The sequence below is a fragment of the Ranitomeya imitator genome, chromosome 5 (assembly GCF_032444005.1).
Source record: "Ranitomeya imitator isolate aRanImi1 chromosome 5, aRanImi1.pri, whole genome shotgun sequence".
NCBI classification, from domain to species: Eukaryota; Metazoa; Chordata; class Amphibia; order Anura; family Dendrobatidae; genus Ranitomeya; species Ranitomeya imitator.
Window position 1 is genome coordinate 146349649 of NC_091286.1, and position 25297 is coordinate 146374945.

At 43.5% G+C, this 25297-nt stretch overlaps 1 protein-coding gene across 1 annotated transcript in view; it reads left to right on the top strand.

The window, feature by feature from the left end:
- Window positions 1-25297, top strand: part of ACOXL (acyl-CoA oxidase like) — a 786620-nt gene that overhangs the window by 248965 nt on the left and 512358 nt on the right. Inside the window, exons 8-10 of the mRNA XM_069769203.1 lie at window positions 7076-7148; window positions 10898-11030; window positions 16575-16609. Coding sequence (XP_069625304.1) covers window positions 7076-7148; window positions 10898-11030; window positions 16575-16609 — 241 coding nt within the window. The remainder of the gene's footprint in view (window positions 1-7075; window positions 7149-10897; window positions 11031-16574; window positions 16610-25297) is intronic.

Below are 25297 nucleotides of genomic sequence, written 5' to 3' on the forward strand. Positions count from 1 at the left end.
GGACAGAACCAGCCGAAGTACCATTCATGACCACAGGAGGGAGCCCGACAACAGAATTCACAACAGTGGGCCACTATTAGTTTCACCACCCTTGCATTCAGTATGCAACTGGGATTTTTGCTCTCATATAGCATCATTTTTGTAGGAAAAATGTACCGTATTTTTTCATTTTCACGGTATTCAATATACCGCTAGATAAGCTCCATAAGAGATGCAGTTTCCAAAATGGGGTTACTTATGGGGAGTTTCCATTGTTTAGGCACATCAGGGGATCCGCAATCACAACATGGTGTCTGCTGCCTTTCACTTTCCGAGTTCTGCCATGCGCCCAAACAATAGTTTTCCTACATTCGTGGGGTATTGGTGTACTCAGGAAAAAAATGTACCATGCAATTTATTGTGCAATTTCTACTGTTACACTTAAATGTTTCAAATCACTAAACAAATTGAAATATTAGACAAAGATAACAAGGAAACACAAAATGCAGTTTATAAATTAAGTTCTTTATTATTAACGGAAAAAGAAATCCAAACTTACTTGGCCCTGTTTGAAAAAGTGATAGCACCCCCCCCCCCCCATTTAAACATAAATTAACTGTAGTTTATCACATCTTTGGGAAGCTGAGTTCAAATTCTCTAGCCACACGCGACCTGATTACTGCCACACCTGTTCTCAAACAAGAAATCAGTTAAATTGGACCTGCCTGACAGAGTGAAGTAGACCAAAAGAACCTCAAAAGCTGGACATCATGCTGCTATCCAAAGAAATTCTGGAACAAATGAGAAAGAAATTAATTGAGATCTATCAGTTTGGAAAAGGTTATATATCCATTTATCAAGCTTTGGGACCCCAGTGAACCACAGTAATAGTCATTTACCACAAATACCGAAAACATGGAACAGTGATGAACCTTCTTAGGAGTGGCCGGCCTAGCAAAATTACCCCAAGAGTGCAGTGACGACTCATCCAAGAGGTCACAAAAGACCCCACAACAACATCCAGAACTTCAGGCCTCCGCTAAGGTCAGTGTTCATGATTCCACCATAAGAAAGAAACTGGGCAAAAATGGCATCCATGACAGAGTTCCAAGACGAAAACCACTGCTGAGCAATAAGAACATAATAGCTCATCTCAGTTTTGCCAGAAAATATTTTGATAAAACCCAAGACTTTTGAGAGAATACTCTGTTGGCTGACGAGACAAAAGTTGAACTTTTTGGAACGTGTATGTCCCATTACATCTGATGTAGAAGTAACACAGCATTTCAGAATAGGAACATCATACCTACTGTAAAATATGGTGGTGATAGTGTGATTGGATGGGGCTGTTTATTGAAGACTTGTTCTTCTAAATGGAACCATGAATTTTGCTGTCAAAAAATCCTGAAGGAGAATGTCCAGCCATCTGTTCGTGACCTGAAGCTGAAGTGCACTTGGGCAACTCAGCAGGACAATGGTCCAAAATGCACCAGCAAGTCCACCTCTGAATGGCTTAAGAAAAGCAACAGTAAGACTTTGGAGTGGTCTAGTCCTTAATCCGATTGAGATGCTTTGGTATGACCTTAAAAAAGGCGGTTCATGCTCTGAAACCCTCCAATGTGGCTAAATTACAAAATTCTGTGAAGATGAGTGGGCCAAAATGCATCCACAGCATTGTAAAAGACTCGTTGCCAGTTATCGCAAACGCTTGATTGCAGTTGTTGCTAAGGGTAGCCCAACCAGTTATTAGGTTTATGGTTCTATCACTTCTTCACACCGCGCTCTATAGGTTTGGATTTCTTGTTCCCTTAATAATAAAGACCTTCATTTATAAACTTGATTTTGTATTTACTCGTTTTATCTTTGTCTAATATTTTATAAATTTGTTTTAGCCACAATATGTTGCTGGTGTCAATACATCACACAATTCTAAATGATGGTTAATTTGTGTGATTTTTTTTTAATCTGTAATGTCCATTCCAAAGTTAAAGATTAACCATAATTTAAATTTTTATTTCATAAATCAATAGCACACATGAAATTAAGCATCTTTCTAATATATCAGATAGCAGAATTCACTTACCGTATATATTACAATCTTTCTTAGTTTTATATATGTTATTAGTTTATTGAATAAAAAAATGTAAACGACAATTACACTTTAACCCCTTAGCGACCGCCGATACGCCTTTTAACGGCGGCCGCTAAGGGTACTTAAACCACAGCGCCGTTAATTAACGGCGCTGTGGAAAAAGTCCATAGCGCCCCCCAGAGGCCGATTTTCTCCGGGGTCTCGGCTGCCGAGGGTAGCCGAGACCCCAGAGAACATGATTCGGGGGTTTTTTAACCCACCCCGCATTTGCGATCGCCGGTAATTAACCGTTTACCGGCGATCGCAAAAAAAAAAAAAACAAAAAAAAACGATCTCTTTTTAATTTCTCTGTCCTCCGATGTGATCGCACATCGGAGGACAGAGAAAAGGGGTCCCAGGAGGCCCCCCAATACTCACCTAGCTCCCCCGATGCTCCTCGTGTCTCCCGGTGGGCGCCGCCATCTTCAAAATGGTGGGCGCATGCGCAGTGCGCCCGCCGGCCGGCACCGGGAGAATCTTTGGGGTCTCGGCTGCCGGGGGTAGCCGAGACCCCAAAGAGCACGATCGGGGTCGGTATTACCGACCCCTGTTTTGCGATCGCCGGTAATTAACTGTTTACCGGCGACCGCAAAAAAAAAAAAAAGTAAAGTGTAATTCTCTGTCCTCTGATGTGATCGCACATCAGAGGACAGAGAAATAGGGGGATTCGGGGACCCTAGCTTACTCACCTAGGTCCCTGGATCCTCTTGCTGCTCCTCCTGGCCGCCGGCAGCAGAACATGGCGGACGCATGCCCAGTGCGCCCGCCATCTGTCTCCATCTGCCGGCCGGCAGGAGAACAGCAGTTGGGGCTAAAATTAGGGGTAGGGTTAGGGGTAGGGTTAGGGTTAGGGGTAGGGTTAGGGTTAGGTTAGGGGTAGGGTTAGGGGTAGGGTTAGGGGTAGGGTTAGGTTAGGGGTAGGGTTAGGTTAGGGTTAGGGGTAGGGTTAGGGTTAGGTTAGGGGTAGGGTTAGGTTAGGGGTAGGGTTAGGGGTAGGGTTAGGGTTAGGGGTAGGGTTAGGGGTAGGGTTAGGGTTAGGTTAGGGGTAGGGTTAGGGGTAGGGTTAGGTTAGGGGTAGGGTTAGGTTAGGGGTAGGGTTAGGGGTAGGGTTAGGTTAGGGTTAGGGTTAGGTTAGGGTTAGGTTAGGGGTAGGGGTAGGGTTAGGTTAGGGGTAGGGGTAGGGTTAGGTTAGGGGTAGGGCTAGGGTTGGGGCTAAATTTAGGGTTAGGGTTGGGGCTAAATTTAGGGTTAGGTTTGGGGCTAAACTTAGGGTTAGGCTTCTTTCACACTTACGTCGGTACGGGGCCGTCGCAATGCGTCGGCCCGACATACCGACGCACGTTGTGAAAATTGTGCACAACGTGGGCAGCAGCTGTAGTTTTTCAACACATCCGCTGCCCAATCTATGTCCTGGGGAGGAGGGGGCGGAGTTACGGCCACGCATGCGCGGTCAGAAATGGCGGATGCGACGTACAAAAAAAGTTTCATTGAACGTTTTTTTGTGCCGACGCTCCGCCAAAACACAACTGATCCAGTGCACGACGGACGCGACGTGTGGCCATCCGTCACGATCCGTCGGCAATACAAGTCTATGGGCAAAAAACGCATCCTGCGGGCACATTTGCAGGATCCGTTTCTTGTCCAAAACGACGGATTGCGACGGAATGCCAAACGACGCAAGTGTGAAAGTAGCCCTAGGGCTAGGGTTAGGGTTGGGGCTAAAGTTAGGGCTAGGGTTGGGGCTAAAGTTAGGGTTAGAGCTGGGATTAGGGTTAGGGTTTGGATTAGGGTTCGTATTAGGGTTAGGGTTGGCATTAGGGTTACGCTTGGGATTAGGGTTAGGTTTGGGATTAGGGTTAAGGTTAGGGTTGTGATTAGGGGTGTATTGGGATTAGGGTTAGGTTTGAGGTTAGGGTTGAGATTAGGATTAGGGGTGTGTTGGATTTAGGGTTTTGATTAGGGTTATGGTTAGGGTTGACATTAGGGTTGTTTTGGGGTAAGGGTTGTGATTATGGTTAGGGTTAGTGATTAGGATTATGGATGAGGTTGGGATTAGGGTTAGGGGTGTGTTGGGGTTAGGGTTGGAGCTAGAATTGGGGGGTTTCCACTGTTTAGGTACATCAGGGGGTCTCCAAACACGACAGCCAATTTTGCGCTCAAAAAGTCAAATGGTGCTCCCTCCCTTCTGAGCTCTGCCGTGCGCCCAAACAGTGGGTTACCCCCACATATGGGGCATCAGCGTACTCGGGATAAATTGGACAACAACTTCTGGGGTCCAATTTCTCTTGTTACCCTTGTGAAAATAATAACTTGGGGGCTACAAAATCTTTTTTGTGAAAAAAAAAATATTTTTTATTTTCACGACTCTGCATTCTAAACTTCTGTGAAGCACTTGGGCATTCAAAGTTCTCACCACACATCTAGATAAGTTCCTTGGGGGGTCTAGTTTCCAAAATGGGGTCACTTGTGGGGGGTTACTACAGTTTAGGTACATCAGGGGCTCTGCAATCGCAACATAATGCCCACAGACCATTCTATCAAAGTCTGCATTCCAAAAAGGCGCTCCTTCCCTTCCGAGCTCTGCCGTGCGCCCAAACAGTGGTTTACCGCCACATATGGCGCATCAGCGTACTCGGGATAAATTGGACAACAACTATTGCAGTCCAATTTCTCCTGTTACCCTTGTGAAAATAAAAACTTGGGGGCTACAATATCTTTTTTGTGGAAAAAAAAATATTTTTTATTTTCACGACTCTGCATTCTAAACTTCTGTGAAGCACTTGGGCATTCAAAGTTCTCACCACACATCTAGATAAGTTCCTTGGGGGGTCTAGTTTCCAAAATGGGGTCACTTGTGGAGGGTTTCTACTGGTTAGGTACATCAGGGGCTCTGCAAACGCAACATAATACCCGCAGACCATTCTATCAAAGTCTGCATTCCAAAACGGCGCTCCTTCCTTCCGAGCTCTGCCGTGCGCCCAAACAGTGGTTTACCCCCACATATGGGGTACCAGCATACTCAGGACAAATTGGACAACAACTTTTGGGGTCCAGTTTCTATTGTTACCCTTGTGAAAATAAAAATTTGGTGGCTAAAAAATCTTTTTTGTGGAAAAAAAAAATATTTTTTATTTTCACGGCTCTGCATTATAAACTTCTGTGAAGCACTTGGGCATTCAAGGTTCTCACCACACATCTAGATAAGTTCCATGGGGGGTCTAGTTTCCAAAATGGGGTCACTTGTGGGGGATTTCTACTGTTTAGGCACATCAGGGGCTCTCCAAACGCTACATGGCGTCCGATCTCAATTCCAGCCAATTCTACATTGAAAAAGTAAAACGGCACTCTTTCTCTTCCAAGCTCTGCGGTGCGCCCAAACAGTGGTTTACCCCCACATATTGGGTATCGACGTACTCAGGAGAAATTGCACAACAACTTTTGTGGTCTAATTTCTCTTGTTACCCTTGTGAAAATAAAAATTTGTGGGCAAAAAGATCATTTTTGTAGAAAAAATGCAATTTTTTTTTTCACGGCTCTACGTTATAAACTTCTGTGAAGCACATGGGGGTTCAAAGTGCTCGCCACACATCTAGATAAGTTCCTTAAGGGGTCTAGTTTCCAAAATGGTGTCACTTGTGGGGGGTTTCCACTGTTTAGGCACATCAGGGGCTCTCCAAACGCGACATGGCGTCCAATCTCAATTCCAGCCAATTCTACATTGAAAAAGTAAAACGGCACTCCTTCTCTTCCAAGCTCTGCGGTGCGCCCTAACAGTTGTTTACCCCCACATATTGGGTATCAGCGTACTCAGGAGAAATTGCACAACAACTTTTGTGGTCTAATTTCTCCTGTTACCCTTGTGAAAATAAGAATTTGTGGGCAAAAAGATCATTTTTGTGTAAACAAAAGCGATTTTTTATTTTCACGGCTCTACGTTATAAACTTCTGTGAAGCACTTGGGGGTTCAAAGTGCTCACCACACATCTAGATAAGTTCCTTAAGGGGTCTAGTTTCCAAAATGGTGTCACTTGTGGGGAGTTTCCACTGTTTAGGCACATCAGGGGCTCTCTAAATGTGACATGGTGTCCGATCTCAATTCCAGCCAATTCTGCATTGAAAAAGTCAAACGGCGCTCCTTCACTTCTAAGTTCTGCGGTGCGCCCTAACAGTGGTTTACCCCTACATATGGGGTATTGGCGTATTCAGGAGAAATTGCATAACAAAATTTATGGTTACATTTCTGTTTTTACACTTGTGAAAATAAAAAAAATGGTTCTGAATTAAGATGTTTGCAAAAAAAAGTTAAATGTTCATTTTTTCCTTCCACATTGTTTCAGTTCCTGTGAAGCACGTAAAGGGTTAATAAACTTCTTGAATGTGGTTTTGAGAACCTTGAGGGGTGTAGTTTTTAGAATGGTATCACACTTCATTATTTTCTATCATATAGACCCCTCAAAATGACTTCAAATGTGATGTGGTCCCTAAAAAAAAATGGTGTTGTAAAAATGAGAAATTGCTGGTCAACTTTTAACCCTTATAACTCCCTAACAAAAAAAAATTTTGTTTCCAAAATTGTGCTGATGTAAAGTAGACATGTGGGAAATGTTATTTATTAACTATTTTTTATGACATATCTCTCTGATTTAAGGGCATAAAAATACAAAGTTTGAAAACTGCAAAATTTTAAAATTTTTTGCCATATTTCCGTTTTTTTCATAAATAATCGCAAGTAATATCGAAGAAATGTTACCACTAACATGAAGTACAATATGTCACGAAAAAACAATCTCAGAATCAGCGGGATCCGTTGAAGCGTTCCAGAGTTATAACCTCATAAAGTGACAGTGGTCAGAATTGCAAAAATTGGCCTGGTCATTAAGTACCAAATTGGCTCTGTCACTAAGGGGTTAAGAGCCTTTTGCTTTCTGTTTAGTGACTTTTTTTTATCTTTTCTTCTGATGAAAGGTCTTCATGGTGTAGACAATGGTATTCTGTCATTCAATCAAGTTCGGATCCCAAGAGAAAACCTGCTGGACAAGTTAGTACATCAACAGCGATTTCAATTTCAAGTTAATTGTGGTTAGGGAACATATCAAAATAATCCTGAGTTGATATGAACCTGAACCTGAAGCAATCGTTTTTTGTCTCTTTGTTTTGATTTTTTCCTGGTTGAGCAATATAATTTTAAAACCATTGTAATAATTGATTCTGATGTAGTAGGTTGACTTTTTATGAAACGGGCAGCAGTGAGCTCTTAAAAATATGCATGTTTTCTTTCCAGTTCTCGACAGTGGGGGAAGTTTACCAAAACTGGTGCAGAGGAAAAGTGAAACCGTTGCCTATAGCAATCCTTTATGTTTCCCTCTTATGTTTTAGATGACATTTTGAGACTTAAAGAAGCAATCTGATTGGTTTATATGACCAACTGTGCTTTTCTTTGCTTCAGTATTGATAGCTCATTAATCTGCAATGATACTGATGTTATAATTTAAAATTATTGTCTCCATCATATCAAGTACTACTCTTACTTTTTCTACAATAATTTTGAGTTGCTGCCTTAAAGGCTACGTACATTTCTGTGCATTGATTCTAACTCCTAAATGCAAAATGATGAAACTTTTGAAATATTTTTAGTTAAAATTTTCCTTCCATTTTGCTACTGCAGAATGTATGTACCGTATTTTTTTCGGACTGTAAAGACGCACTGACGATAAGATGCACCTAGGTTTTAGAGGAGGAAAATAGGAAAACAAATGAAGCAAAAAATGTGGAAAATCTTGTACTAATATCTCCCATCCTGGTATATATATGTCCCCAATCCAGGTATGCATGGTCCCCTCATCCTGGTATACATGGTCCCCTCATCCCCATCCTGGTATACATGGTCCCCTCATCCCCATTCTGGTATGCATGGCCCCCTTATCTCCATCCTGGTATGCATGGCCCACATCAGAAAAACATAAAAAAAACCATAAACCATTCTACTTACCTTCCCTGCGCTCCCTTGCAGCGTAGTGTTCTGATGCCAGCAGCTGATTTATACTTGCAAGCAGCGCATGGCAGTGACATCATGTGCTGCTTACTTGCCGAGGACAGCTGCTGGAATACTCACTGCTCCCCACGCACAGGACTGTAGGAGTAGGGAACAGTGAATATTTATTACTTTTTAATAGCGGGCACAGTGTTGGCTGCAGCCGCCCGCATCCTGTAGCTGCTGGGCGATCACTTGTGCCTGCTACTAAAGAGAATAAATATTCACTGCTCTCCACTCCCATGGGCGTTGAGAGCAGTGAATATTCATTCTGTTTAATAGTGGGCACACATGATCGCCCAGGCGCTTCATGAAGCTGACGGCTGCTGCTAACAGTGTGCATGCTATTAAAGAGACATGAATATTCACCGCTACTCATGCCCATAGTCCTTCCCATCTCTCGGCATTGGCTTCAGTACATAAAGTTGGGAGGGATTATTGTCTTGAGGAGCAGTTATTATTCATTTCTCTTTAACAGTGGGCACAGGGGTTAGCCGCAGCAGCCGGCTCTTGCCTCCTGTGACCCGCTCTCCCACCTCCCCAGCTACAGCCACAGCAGGTACATCCAGACTATGATGCACCCCCCATTTTTCTCCAAATTTTGGGAGGAAAAAAGTGCTTCTTATAGTCCGAAAAATACTGTAAGTCTTTTATCTAGCTGAGTGCTTTTGCAAATCAGTCAGGATTACTGATTTTGGTTCTGACAGCTGTTTCTGCTCACCCTTCTCTCAGTGTTAGTTCCCATTCTCATGTCAGAGTTTTGCGTAGTAGCAGGGAAGGATTGTACACAGATCATGAAAGAGAAGAAGGCAGCTACCGTGTATGAATGTGACAAACATAGAGTATATCTGTGCTATTATCACCACGAGTATGAATAAAGAATAAAAATGTAGCAAATACAAAGTGTTAGATGTACTGTGTGTTACTAGTACTATCATCAGAGGCGGCTTGACTTCTTGGATCCTCCTACTACCACTGTGGTCACATGACTTCACTTTGCTGCTTGTATATACATCATTCCTTTGCTGATATCCTACTTAGTTACATAGGTTGAAAAAAGACCTAGGTCCATCAAGTTCAACCTTTCTCCACCAATTGTTCATTTTGTCACTAATTTAACTATAACCCACAATGTTGTATTGAGGAAACCAACCAACCCTTTTTTAAAAGCTGTTATAGTGTCTTCCTATACTACCTGCCCAGCCTGCCCCAATCAAATGTGACCATCTCCAGCAACGGCCGGATGTGAACAGAGCGGAACATTGTAGATCCATCTAGTGTCCATTACTGGGTAACACATCAGTTCTTATTGAAAAGAATAGGAGCTGATCTGCACTACCGCTTAGTAGTGGACAACACCCTTAACTCATCATAACGTTTTTGACTTTGCTATATAATAAAACTAGTTAAGAAATTAAACACATTTATGCTAATAAATATTCAAAATTTTGGTGCATCAGCATTTAAAGGGGGTATCTGGAACTTTACAAAAAACAAAATATGTATCTAAGTGTCAACAGGCAGGTAATTACAACTTACCTGCTTGTTGTGCCCGGCGCCATTCTTTCCCGACACAGAGTGGCCACTCCTGGTGGGGATTCGGCTGCCTCTGCTGACGCAACGGAGCATGACTTCTGAGGTCATTCTGATTGACAGCCGGCTCCCCCAGTTAGGCAGCAGGGATCCAGCTGTCAATCAGAATGACCTCAGAAGTCCCGCCTCGTCAACAGTGCTGACCATAAAAGAAGCCTCCATTCTGTAGACGTGACCGCAGCAGAGGCTTCTCAATCCTCCTTGGAGTGGTCTGTGACCGCAAAGTGCCTTGGAAGAATGACGCCATGCACAACAAGCAGGTAAGTTGCAATTACCTGCCTGTTAGTGGTTAGGAACATTTTTTTTTGTATATTCCCGGATATCCCTTTTAACATTTTTTCCTCTTTTTTTTAGCTTTAAAAACATGTAAATATTAACCTGCTATTTTTCATGTACTCACTTTTTATATTTATTTTTTACTTTACTTTGGGATTAAAGAACATTGATTTGAATCCATTTATGCTTGTTCAAAACATTACAATATTTACTTAAATAGATGGTTTGATCTAAATTATGCTTAAAAAGGTTGTCCACTACTTTTCCATTGATGGCCTTTTCTTAGGATAGGTCATCAATGTCTGTTCAGCTGGGGTCTGACACCCGGCACCCATACCGATCAGCTGTTATCTGTGTCTGCGGCAACGGCCACAGTCCAGAAGTTTTCACTTGCCGAGGTGCTCTGTCTACTTGTAGTGGCCGGGGCTTGTTACTGCACATCTGCCTCCTATTGATTTGAATAGAAGGCAGATGTGCAGTACCAAGCCCTGGACAGTACAAGTAGACAGCGCAGTTCAGCAAGTGAGTACTAAAGGCCACCAACACCAATAACAGCTAATCGGCGGGGGGTGCTGGGGGTCTGACCTGGGCGATCAGACATTGATAACCTATCCTAAGGAGAAGCCATCAATGTAAAAGTAGTGGACAACCGGTTTCATCACTAAATAATGAACAGTTCTTTAACATTCTAATACTTTTGGTTTAAATTCCTCACCTTTTTCACTACTTGACAGTAAATATTAACATTATTGTATACATCCAGAGACTGATAAATAGGCCTACGAATACCCACGATTGAATGCTTTCCAAAAGGATATCTTATATATGCCAGTATAACATGACACTATTAAAGTTGTTTCAGCAAAATTTGTTTTATTTTTCTTTAGATTCGGCTCCGTTTCGGCTAATGGCGAATACAGCTCGCCAATTGAGAACAAGAGTGCCCGGTTTAATGCAATGCTTGCTGCTCTCACACTAACAAGATTAGCATTAATATTTCAGTCTCTAGGAGCTATGAAGGTATATGTTTAATTGGTTACTTCTAAACTTATTGTAGAGTATAACCTAAATAATTTCAGATATACATATCGATTAAAGCGCTTGTCCGGTCTTGGGGTGACTGCAGAAGTGTACTTTTTGTGACTCCAAACTTGTGAGTCCTCACCTTGCATGTACTGTGTGCTGTGAATATTCTCCGGTATCGGCATCGGGAGTGGGGCTATCATGTGACCGCGAGTATAGAATATCAATACTCCCGGCAACATTCTGACTAGATGGGCATGGCCTCACTCAAGGCAAGTGTACTGAATGAGGCTGTGGCCAGGAGTATGGATATCACATACTTGCAGTCACATGACCACTCTCTTTCATCTCCAGCACTGCAGACTTGTAGTTTAAGACAGGACAAACCTTTTATATGATGCAATCTCATTCTAAGACTGGAGTCAGGCTAGCATGTGGCATCGGATGCGAGATGCTAATGACCTTCGGCTCCTGCTCTGCTGCGAGCGGGAGCAGAGTGTCATGCTACTGTGCTCCGATCCACTCGTACAGAGGATCAGAGCACAGCTGTTGAGGTGGAGGAAATCATTTTTCCGTGTCAACGCATATCGCTCCGCACTCGGGGGATATCTGAGTGATGTGCGTTGTCACTCACACCCATAGACTTATATGGGTGCTAGTGAGCCAAGATTTTTCTTGCATAGAATGACTACGGACTTTAGTTTTAGTACCAGACATCCCATTCAAAGTGAGAATAATAACCAAACAACTCAAAATGTACAAAAATACATTTCTGACATTTTAAAAAATGTATATTTTTCTTTTCAATAACAGTGATAAGCCTTCCATTCATGGAGTCTATCAGATTCTTAATCTGTTGATGATCACCTTTTTGGGAAATGCCAAACAGTTTCCCAGATGCTGTTCAGAGAGATGTTCTCAGTAGGGTTCAGGTCAGTTGAGGAAGGCGCCATGTCATTATTATTTAATTTTAAGGCCTCGCTAGCCAAGCAGTGGAGACTTTGATACCTGCGATGGAGCTGTAAGGTGCCATAGGGCAGTAGCCATGGTTGAGCTACTTCTCCAGAACTCCCTGGCCCTTTGTAGTAAAATTGTGTCCCCTTCCCAGTGTGCTGTCTCGTTTGGGTGCATTACATTCACTTGTAGGCCACATGTCTCCACTGTCTTCAATTTTCCACATTCAGAAACAGCTGCGCACATTTCAAGGGACACCTGGTTCATTTCAACATATAAAAGTTTACTGGACAATTCAAGTATATCAGATAGTATCACACATTATTGTGCACAGCACTTTACATTTATTATTTCACTAATACAGTACATTTTCCGCTTTACTTTACATTCTTCCTGAACTATTCTTACATCCACTAATCCTATCAGCCTCAGGAATTTCCCGTTCAGTCCTGCATTAAAATCAAGATCCGATACCTTTCCCTCACACAGTTCCGCGTCCATCTTCCTCCGTCCATCTTCCTCTTCCACCATAATTTGCAAAATGAATCTTGCCAAATCAGACAAGGTGATTTTCTGGATTTGTTTTCTCATTTTGACGCTCATAGTTGTGGTCTACCTATGATGTCAATTACAGGCCTCTCTCATGTTTTTAAGTGTGAGAACTTGCACAATTTGTGGCTGACTAAATACTTTTTTTCCCCACTGTACATGTAAACCAAAACAAAATAAAGCTTTCATTTTCTCTCTATTTAGTTAGTTTAAAAGCCAATACATAAAGACATAATTGCACACACATTTGCCCAAAAGACGGTGGTTTAAAAAAGAGCAGAAATGCCCTTCTCAATTTTCTTTCTGATAGCGGAGGTTGGCACTCTAGTTTGAAACAGTATGGCACCTCCACTCCTTGTCGACTGCCACTATTTAGCCCTACCAATACTCTGACTGACCGGGCATCCTCAATAGGTGATCAGATAATATGCAATGAACACACTGTATATAAATATATACAACTTAGATACTAGTCGGCTATGGGGTATCTTCAATATATTTCAACAATCTGATCAGAAAAAAAAGTTAACAAAGTCCAAGAAGAAACATATATGATGTCTTTGTCAAACAAATAATAACCCTTCAGATCATAAATGGCAGTAAAGTGACAGTGCAATTAAAGCCACAAAACATCCATATACCTCAGTCACTTTTCTATAGACATATGGACTATCATATATATTCCCCTTTCTTTTGGTCGTTCAGTGTTTTATCAGGGAATTCCTTCAATCAGGACAAGAAAAGAAGACCTTAAGCCGTACTGCAATAAGGATAATAGCTCTCAGCCAATATGCCACCACATAGTCCCCTACATACAATATGAGCCTCCACGCCACGTACATAGAGTATGAGTCCACACACCGTGCCCTACATACAGTATGGGCCCCCTCATAGCTCTCTATGTACAGTATGAGCCCCCATATAGCTACCTAGATACAGTATGAGCACTGACATAGCTCCCTATAAACAGTATAAGTCCCACATAGCTCTCTATATACAGTATGAGCCCCCACATATCCTCCTATGTACATTATGAGCCCCTATATAGCCTACTACATGCATTATAAGCCCGCACATAGCCTCCTGTATACAGTATGAGCCCGCACATAGCCTCCTGTATACAGTATGAGCCCGCACATAGCCTCCTGTATACAGTATGAGCCCGCACATAGCCTCCTGTATACAGTATGAGCCCGCACATAGCCTCCTGTATACAGTATGAGCCCACACATAGCCTCCTGTATACAGTATGAGCCCGCACATAGCCTCCTGTATACAGTATGAGCCCACACATAGCCTCCTGTATACAGTATGAGCCCGCATATAGCCTCCTGTATACAGTATGAGCCCGCACATAGCCTCCTGTATACAGTATGAGCCCACACATAGCCTCCTGTATACAGTATGAGCCCGCATATAGCCTCCTGTATGCAGTATGAGCCCGCACATAGCCACCTGTATACAGTATGAGCCCGCACATAGCCTCTTGTGAGCCCGCACAGCAAGGTATGAGTTCATTTTGTTTCTACCTTACCAGTCTTAGAGAGGAAACCTAACATTTTCTTATTTTTCAGAGTCACTTAAGTGTTTTTTTTTTTGTCCTATTTTGCCTGAGGAACACAAACTGCCTAATAATTCTGCACAACTTGATAAAGGATGTAGATATCCTCAGGTCACATCTTCCCTCATTACACAAACACTCATCACCTGATCTGCTTCATCCAATACGCTTTCAAGTTTATACAGCTTGGCGTTGGAAAATCTGTATAAAAATTATACAGCTCTGGCAAAAATTAAGAGACCACCACATCACAACCCTGTCATGAGCAGCCCAATCTCCAGACCTGGACCCCATTGAAAACCTCTAGAATGCAATGAAGAGGATGATGGATAGTCACAAGCCATCAAACAAAGAAGAGCTGCTTACATCTTTGCGCCAGGAGCAGTCTGAAAGACTGGTGGAAAGCATGCCAAGACGCATGAAAGCTGTGATTAAAAATCATGGTTATTCCACAAAATATTGATTTCTGAACTCTTCCTGAGTTAAAACAATAGTATTGTTGTTAATAAATGATTATGAACTTGTTTTCTTTGCATTATTTGAGGTCTGAAAGCACTGTTATTTTTTTTTTTAATTTTGACCAGGTCTCCTTTTCAGAAGAAAAATACTAAATTTATTGCTTGGAAATTCAGAGACATGCTATATGTTCAAAATACTCATTTGCCTAAGGCTGGGTTCCCATTGCGTTATGGGACCGCGTTTAACGGACAGCGTTGCACGGCGAAATTAACGCCGTGCAACGCGTCCGTTAACGCGCCCATTGAAGGCAATGGGAACGCGCTTCACTAGCGCGTGCCATGTTCGGCACGCGCTAGCGACGCGCCGGTGATTCCTGGCGCGCCGCGGACGCTGCTTGCAGCGTCCGAGGCGCGCCCGCGGTCCGTTCCCCACTCTCGCAGATCGGGGATCTGCGAGAGCGGGGACGTTACCGCGACCCCGACCGCAGCCCCATAGAAAACATTGCGTTAGCGCAATCCGCTAGTGCTAGCGCTAAACGGATTGCACTAACGCAATGTGACCCTAGCCTAATAATTGTACACTCAGTGTAGTCCACACACTGAAAGATGGCCCAACCAGTAGGCTCCACACTATGTGATGCCACCACAGTAATCCCCACACTGTATTATGGTCCCCACAGTAACTTTTACACTGCATGACCCCATCACAGTAATCCCCACGTTATTCCCCACAAGTACTATAAAAATTAAAACATCTCATATTCTCCTAACCTCGAATCTCGGAGAGTACGCCTTTCGATAGCTGCAAGGTATGGACATCCAATGTGGTGATGTCATTGCGCCAGGGCACTCATAGGACTTCAGAATCCCAGCTTGATGATGTCATCACATGGCCTCACACACATGCACATCACGTGATTTGCTTCAAACCAATAACCATTCAAGTTTATACAGGTTTGAGTTGGAAAATGTGCATAAAAATGATCACGTGATCATTATACTCACTTGCCTAATAATTGTGCCCACGGTGTATGTGCTAAAAGTTCTCACGTCCGATTGCAGATGTTGTTGTTCAGTTTGTTCTCCGAATAAGGAGCCATGAGGATGCTCTGATTATTCCTGATTATGGAATCTAAGGATAATAGATGGGCTGCATAATCACTCCACCTTAGAAAAGGGATTTTCTGCTCTTCAACCAATTAAACGTAATCTGTCAATAGGTTTTTGCCACCTAATCTGAAACGAGCATAATACAGAGACAGGGACTCTGATTTCAGCGCTGTGTCTTCACTGGCTTACTTGCTGTAGTTTCAATAAAATCTCTGTTTAATCAACAGGAGATTATCTCTAGTCGACTAGTAAACCTGCTGCCATGTAGTTCTCCACTGATTGTCAGCTTTTTGCCTATGCACAGTGTACACAGAAAGCTGCCAATCAGTGGTGTAGGCGGGGTTATACGGAGCTCAGCATTCTCAGCAGTAGATCTGCAGCAGAGAAAACATTGATTTTATCCCAACTTCAGCAAATAGCCCAGTAGGTGATGCATCACTGGAGTCATGATCTCTTCCCATGTATCATGCTGCTCATAGATGGTGTAACAAAAACATTGTATCAGGTTCCCTTTGACCTTTTGACCAATAAATTCAGTGTAACGTAATATTCTTTAGATTACTGTTAACCAAATGTTTGCATGGCTGTTAGCATTTTTTCCTGAACGTCCCCCCACACACCCACACTTTACTTGTATGATTGGCTACATGTGTATCTGTCCTCAATGGAAAATAAAGAGTAGAGTAAGCCACTGCCAGATCCTTTTAATACGCATGGATACATTTCGGTATGTTTGCTTGCCCATTATTCATCTTCTTCTATAATTCCATACTCTATAACTGACATTATTAATTAGAATGGTTAAAAGAATTTAATACATTTTAATAGAATATATTTGTGACAAGTAATAGGATTTCTTAAATCTCTTGTTGTCTATGAAAGGTAACATTGGTTTATTAATTTTTACAGCTCGGATTGACTATAGCCATTCGATACAGTCACAGGTAAGAGAATGTCAATTATTGCTAATCTAAGATAGTCTTGTCTGACAGTTTATAGTCAGGGCTGGACTGGGATTGAAAATCAGCCCTGGCACACAAACCAAAGCAGACCACGTGCAAATCAATGAAATAGGAGTCTATGTTTTCGATGCCGCCTTTTCTGTACAGTTTGTGGGTGAGAACACTAAGGGAGTTACATAGGTGAAAAATGATATTATACTTTTTTAAAAGTTGGGAGACACGGCATTGTGTGACTGCGCCTATGCCCTGTGACCCTGCTGACACTTTTGGTTTTGAAAAGAAGAAAAAATCACAGCAAGCTCCGAATGGCTCTGGAATTCTGATCACAAGCACCCATACAAGTCTATGGGTTCGTATGACACATCGGACTACAGTCTGATTTAAGCGAACAGAGAGAAAGGAGAAATGGAGAAATTAAGTTCTCCGCCTCCTCCGCACCGGTGATACCATATATGATATATGGTAGCCATCTCATGCGAGAGAATCAGATCACTGTAAACTGACACTGATCAAACTCTGATAAGAGTGTTATTAATGTCATTACCATAATCCATCTGATTCTTTGGCAATCATCAATCGTGTGAACAAGCCCTTAATGTGATCACCACATAAAGAACAAATTAAAGGGGTTGTGCCTCTACTAAAAACGGCCAGTCCTCCAACCAGTTTTGCACCAGGAGTTTATTTGGCCAAGAAGATCTGATTTATATAGGGACTGATTGTCCAGCACTTATAGAAATCCCATATCCTTGTCTAAATAAGTTCCTGGTGCAAAACAACAAAAGCGGCTGGAGGACTGGGAGAAAACGTAATTATCATCAGCCCCAAAAGTCAGCCACCAGCCAGAGCTGGAACAGAGGAGAAACATGAAAATTTAAAGGGGTTTTCCACTACTTTAACACTGATGACCTATCCTTAAGATAGGTCATCATGTCTAATCGGTGTTGGTGCAACACCTGGCACCACCGCAGGTCAGCTGGGAACTGGTCAGTTAAGGCACAGCTCAATCTACTGTATAGTGGCTGTAATCGGGTTCTGAACATGCGCCCCTTGATTTGAATAGGTGACAAATGTGCAGTACCCGCCACTATACAGTAGGTGGAGCTGTACTGTGCTGTAACTGTGCAGTTCACACCGACACTGAGAACAGCTGATCTGCGGTGGCGTCAGGTGTCACGCCCACACAGATGAGACCTTGATCACCTATCCTACGGATATGTCATCAATGTTTAAGTAGTGGACAACCTTAAATATAATATCATGTATTAAAATTGTCCCTGGGTTGAGATAGACACTAACTCACCTAATGATCCAGATTGCTGCAGAGTGGGGCAGGAGCGACAACACTCTGCGGCCAACTGCTGAGCTGGAGCTAATTAGCTGGAGGCCAGGGGTGCACATAGAAATCATGGGGCCCCAGAGCAATAGTCCTAATAGCCCTGCACATAATATAATGGCCCCACATATAGTCCTGCACATAATATAATGGCCCCACATATAGTCCTGCACATAATATAATGGCCCCACATATAGTCCTGCACATAATATAATGGCCCCACATATAGTCCTGCACATAATATAATGATCCCACATATAGTCCTGCACATGATACAGGGTGGGCCATTTATATGGATACACCTAAATAAAATGGGAATTGTTGGTGATATAAACTTCCTTTTTGTGGTACATTAGTATATGGGAGGGGGAAAACTTCTCAAGATGGGTGGTGACCATGGCGGCCATTTTGAAGTCAGCCATTTTGGATCCAACTTTATTTTTTTCCAGTGGGAAGAGGGTCATGTGACACATCAAACTTATTGAGAATTTCACAAGAAAAACAATGGTGAGCTTGGTTTTAACGTAACTTTATTCCTTCATGAGTTATTCACAAGTTTATGACTACTTATAAAATGTGTTCAAAGTGCTGCCCATTGTGTTGGATTGTCCCACTCTTGATACACTGATCGCAACACCCAGGGCCGGACAAGGACTAAAATTCAGCCCTGGCATTTGAACTGAATATATTGTAGCCCCTGCGTATAATGTAACCCCCAGAGAATAGAGAATATAATGCAGCCCCCTCATATAGTATAATGCAGCCCCTGCATATATAATATATGGTAGCCCCCTCATAGAGCATTATGCAGCCCCCCATTGAATATAATGTAGCCCCTCCATAGAATATAATACAGCAACCCATAGAATGTAATACAGCCCACCTCCCCATAGAATATAATACAGCCCCCATAGAATGTAATACAGCCTTCCATAGAATGTAATACAGCCCTCCCCCATAGAATGTAATACAGCCCCCCCATAGAATGTAATACAGCCCTCGCCCATAGAATGTAATACAGCCCTCACCCATAGAATGTAATGCAGCCAGCCCACATGGAATGTAATGCAGCCAGCCCCCATAGAATGTAATGCGACACAGCCCCCATAGAATGTAATGCAGCACAGCCCCCATAGAATGTAATGCAGCACAGCCCCCATAGAATGTAATGCAGCACAGCCCCCATAGAATGTAATGCAGCACAGCCCCCATAGAATGTAATGCAGCACAGCCCCCATAGAATGTAATGCAGCACAGCCCCCATAGAATGTAATGCAGCACAGCCCCCATAGAATGTAATGCTGCCAGCCCCCATAGAATGTAATGCAGCACAGCCCCATAGAATGTAATGCAGCACAGCCCCCATAGAATGTAATGCAGCACAGCCCCCATAGAATGTAATGCTGCCAGCCCCCATAGAATGTAATGCAGCACAGCCCCATAGAATGTAATGCAGCACAGCCCCCATAGAATGTAATGCAGCCAGCCCCCATAGAATGTAATGCAGCACAGCCCCCATAGAATGTAATGCAGCACAGCCCCCATAGAATGTAATGCAGCACAGCCCCCATAGAATGTAATGCAGCACAGCCCCCATAGAATGTAATGCAGCACAGCCCCCATTGTTGTGAATTCTGTGGCAGAGCTCCCTCCTGTGGTCACAAGTGGTACTTCGGCTGATTCTCTCTGTGAGCTTCCGTTGGTGGAGGAGAGTGGTACTGCGGCTTCTGAGTTTCCTTCCTCAGGTGATGTGGTGAAGTCGTTAGGTGCTGCTCTATTTAACTCCACCTAGTGCTTTGATCCTGGCCTCCAGTCAATGTTCTAGTATTGGACCTGTTTCCTCCTGGATCGTTCCTGTGGCCTGCTGCTCTGCATAGCTAAGTTCCGCTTTTGCTTTTTGTTTGCTGTTTTTTTCTGTCCAGCTTGCTTATTTGTTTTTTTTCTTGCTTGCTGGAAGCTCTGGGATGCAGAGGGTGTACCTCCGTGCCGTTAGTTTGGTACGGAGGGTCTTTTTGCCCCCTTTGCGTGGTTGTTTGTAGGGTTTTGTGTTGACCGCAAAGTTACCTTTCCTATCCTCGCTCTGTTCAGAAAGTCGGGCCTCACTTTGCTAAATCTATTTCATCTCTACGTTTGTCTTTTCATCTTAACTCACAGTCATTATATGTGGGGGCTGCCTTTTCCTTTGGGGTATTTCTCTGAGGCAAGGTAGGCTTATTTTCTATCTTCAGGCTAGCTAGTTTCTCAGGCTGTGCCGAGTTGCATAGGGAGCGTTAGGCGCAATCCACGGCTGCCTCTAGTGTGGTTGGAGAGGATTAGGGATTGCGGTCAGCAGAGTTCCCACGTCTCAGAGCTCGTTCTATGTTTTTGGGTTATTGTCAGGTCACTGTATGTGCTCTGACTTCTATGTCCATTGTGGTACTGAATTACCAGATCATAACACCCCATAGAATGTAATGCAGCACAGCCCCCATAGAATGTAATGCTGCCAGCCCCCATAGAATGTAATGCTGCCAGCCCCCATAGAATGTAATGCTGCCAGCCCCCATAGAATTTAATGCTGCCAGCCCCCATATAATGTAATGCAGCACAGCCCCCATATAATGTAATGCAGCACAGCCGACATAGAATGTAATGCAGCACAGCCCCCATAGAATGTAATGCAGCCAGCCCCCATAGAATGTAATGCAGCACAGCCCCCATAGAATGTAATGCAGCCAGCCCCCATAGAATGTAATGCAGCCAGTCCCCATTGAATGTAATGCAGCACAGCCCCCATTGAATGTAATGCGGCCAGCCCACATAGAATGTAATGCGGCCAGCCCACATAGAATGTAATGCGGCCAGCCCCCATAGAATGTAATGCGGCCAGCCCCCATAGAATGTAATGCGGCCAGCCCCCATTGAATGTAATGCAGCACAGCCCCCATAGAATGTAATAAAGCCCCCCCATAGAATGTAATACAGCCCCCCAATAGCCCCACAATCCAGTTATCACTCATTGATATATTTTAAAAACAAAACACTCTCCTCACCTCTCCTCGTGCCCGCGCAGCTCCTGGCTCCGGTCTCAGTAGCTGCAGTCTGCCGACCCGACACACAGCAGGTGCGCGATGATATGACTTAATCGCGCACCTGCAGTGTCAGAGGCAGAGCGGGGAATGATGGGAGAGGGAGCGAGAGCAGACACTCTCTCTTCCATTATTGAATTCAACTGCATATAGTTGGTGCTGGTATAGTTGAATGCGGCGGCGCTGGCAGGGGGGGGGGGAGTCGGCGCTGGCGAGCGGCCCACTACTGCCACCGGCCCTTCTGGCATTTGCAGAAATGCCCGATGGCCAGTCCGGCCCTGGCAACACCGCAGAAGAAATGCTAGCACAGGCTTCCAGTATCCGTTGTTTCAGATTCCACACATCTCGTATCTTCACAACATACATAGACAACATCTAGGGGTCTCCACTCTGTAGCTCAGGAGCCATATGTGGCTCCTGGTCCCATGAATTGTGGCTTGTGGCTGTCTGCCAGCTTGGTGCATTAGCTCCAGATTTAGTAAACTGGTATAAAGAGCACATTTCAGAATGGTGAACTTTGTGAGTATCCCTGCAGAGAAGAGCAGATTTGGGTATACTTCTACTGGTCTTGCGGGTTTATAGATAATTTAAGTATGGTATGCTGGAGATGGAATGATACTGCCGGTCAGAGGAGGTGATTGAAGCTGGATGTGACTGTGTTGGGAGTGCGTGACGGAAGAATGCTGAATGGGGGTTTGGTGGGAACTCCTGGATCTTGGTCTACTGCTTTGGGGTGATTTGTGTGGAAAAGCTTTGGTTATCATTATACCCGTATTTGGGGCTTTAGTTGCCACTACTGTGAGGTGGGACAGGAGCTGAAAGTGGCTCTCAAGGTCAGAAAGGTTGGGGACCACTGCCATATAGTATGATGGTCAAACATATAACCCCCCCGTATAGTATGATGACCCAACATATACCCCCCACACACATATAGTATGATGGCCCCACATATAACCCCCCCCCCCCATATGGTATGATGGCCCCACAAAGTACTGATTGATTAAAAATAAATAAAAATACCTCTTTTAATTTCCTGCAGCTTCAGTCGGGCTGCAGCGTTCTAGGGCAGGAGCGCAGAGAGCAAAACGCACACTCTACCCACAGGACGCACTGACATATGACAGCGTCAGCGCGTTACTGGCTCCAACCACATGTGCGTTGCAGTGTTCAGATGATAAACGCTGCGTGCGCCCCACCCTCGTAATTACTGAAGCACCAGGGCCGGAAAATTAAAGCGGCTAGCAGCCGTAAAAATGGGCTGGCGGCCTCCTAAGCAGTGCCACACCGCTGCCCACTGGGCAAGTGCCAGGAAGGGCAGATTGGCAATCCGGACCTGTTTATAGTGTTTACCATGTATAATTTACCTCCTTAAAGGTGACATCAATTTCTCGAACACTTAGAAACTGCTTCTGTTACCTTTTTTTCAACTATAAAACCAAATTCTGTTCAGCACCTCTCTGTATGCAAATTACCCCAAAGAAGCCCAGTGAGGCATTTACCAACGGAGACTAATCTGGGTTCAGTAGTTGCAGTCAAGCCCACAAAGATGACATTTGAATCACGCTTCAGACCAGGCCACAGGTCCACACTGCGTGGTCTGTAAACACCACCTGCCGTGAATGCCAACAGCCGCTTAGCATCCTGTTTTAATAATTTTTACTACTATGCCATTACTGGGGCACCTGATCTTTAGCTTCAGTTGCCACTTTGAACAGTTAATAATACTAAATGGAACAGCTCACAGTATAATTTATAGTCATGTTGCCTACATGGTCAAGATGATCCTGAATAAAAAATTGCCCTCCCAAGCCTATTGATGACCTCAGCAGGTCACTAGAGGTGGAAATGGCGACTTGGCACTGCAGAGGCAGCTAATGGGAGGTGTGGTACAGTAGGAAGGCAGGCTTTGGGAGCAGGCATGCTTAAAGCTATACAGAATTTTATTATTTTTGTGTATGGGACTAAGAACTAGCAGGCAGGTAGTTTCTATTCTGCATGGGGATGATCTCTGCTGACTCACTCGTTGATTCCCCTGCTTCATTTCACCTCTCGTCAAAATAGCACTTTCTATTTCTCTTCTGGTCTGCTCTGTTGATGGGGCGACACTGCAGACATCATATGGATTGACAGCTGGCTCCCCACAATTGGGTAGCAGGGAGCCAGCTGTCACTCATGACATCAGAGATTTCCTGTCATCAGAGCAGAGTAGAAGAAAAGAAGCTGCCCCATTCACAGGACATCAGTGGAAGCTGCAGAATCGCCGGCAGGAGTGGTCTATGACTGCTTGTAGCTTGTAGTGATCGGCGCTATGCGGAACATAGCTTACAAATACTGATGTAAAATACTGACCAAATACTGCTAGTGTGATGGCAGCCTAAGAGAAATGAGAAGCAGCTACTGTATCTTCTTTTAGTACAGCCACATGATGTCGGTCATTGCGCTTATCTTGGTTTTAGAATAGCAGCCAAAACTCAGAAATAAATGTGTAATATATGCAATGACATGCTTTATTCTAGGTCTGCAGCTTCTGCTCTTCATTTTACTTTTGGTAGCAAAGGAAGAAGCAGACTTTACAAGGATGGGACAAAATACAACTTCATTTTCATCCTAAATCCCTATCTATTTAATGCCATAATCTAAACTGTTTTGTAATATACTTGAATGAAAAATTTCCTATCCTTCCCTACTAACTTCTTTTTTGATAATGCTTTGTTTGAGAATCGCAATGCATGCTGATAAGCTCAAGCAAAACGTGATCAGAGGCTGCAGTCACTGCTGCAAACTGTGCCTTCTCCCTGAATTCATGTGTCATCGGTGGTGCATGTACCGGGGCTGGCTAGTCCACAAAGACCGTGCTCTCTCTCGCCAGCTCCGATCAGCTGTAATGAGCCAGCAACAGAGCAGAGCGCGCTGTTAGGCCTCCTTCACATGACTGTGTTTCCGGTACTTGTGCATCTGTTGTCCCACATACCGGAGACACGTATCCACATTTACCCAGTATAATCCATGGTGATGTTGACATGTCCTTGTATTCACATGGACGGTGTGTCTGTGTGATCCACATAGAGACATGTGCAGTTTTTACTGGTAGCATGGATGACAAAGGCCAATACAAGTCAATGGGTCCGTGTAAATACTTCCAGCACATGGATGACATCTGTGTGCCATCTGTGTGCCATCCGTGTGCCATTCATGTGACATGCACTGGAATAAAATGCATTCAGACATTACTGATTATTATGTATTGAAGATGTTCAAATATAATGGATTGATGACATGCTCCAATTCTTTCTATCTATCTATCTATCTATCTATCTATCTATCTATCTATCTATCATCTTTGCACATCTTTAACACATAAAAATTAACAATTTCTTGAGTGCATTTTATTCCAGAAAATGGCACTGAGATTGCACTCAGATGGTACACACACACATATACGCCCAACAGAAAACCAAACGGACCATCTCACACGTACTTTTTTTTTCCAGTGGACATGTGTAGGGTGTCTAAATGTGTTTTGTAAGATGACCCAGTGTGTAGAGACTAGTGCACCCCTGCAATTGACGTCACTTGATGGAGAGGCGCTGGTCTTGGCACACCGGCTCGTTACTACTGATCAGTGACAGAGCGCTTTGTCTTTGTGCACATCACGCAGGGACTAGCCCAGTCCGTGAAACAAGCGTCGCTGATGACTTGGGCTTCAGGGAGGGGGCAGAGGATGCAGCAGTGACCGCAGCATTGCACTAGGATTATCAAACCAAGCGTCATCAATAAAGAAGTACAAAAAATATATAAAACAGGTAGCTAGTGTAGTGAGGGTAAGATAGGGAAATGTAAATTGAAGTAGATTAGAAAATAATTTAGATTATGGAATTAAATGGATAGGGATGTTGGAGGAAAAAAATGTTGTATTAAGGACCACCATTTTAAGGTTTTAAGTTCAGTCTGATAAATGCACCGAAAGCAAAACAGTAAATTGACAGTAAATTGTTCCACATTAAAAGTTGAAAAGAACCACATTTTTTTTCTTTTTTGCAAATGAAACGTAGGCAGCTTGATAACAATTTGGCTATGATACATGTTTACCAAATGTTCTTTTTTTTTTTTTTTAAACACCCACGCATCAGGAAGTCTATCCCCAGTATGTGGGTGGCGGAGGCTTAAATGAGATATCTTATCAAGAAAGGTGATTCTGGGGATACCAAGTGAATACCAAGGTGGTTTTCTCAGATGAAAGCCGACAAATAAGAAATGGAACAAAAA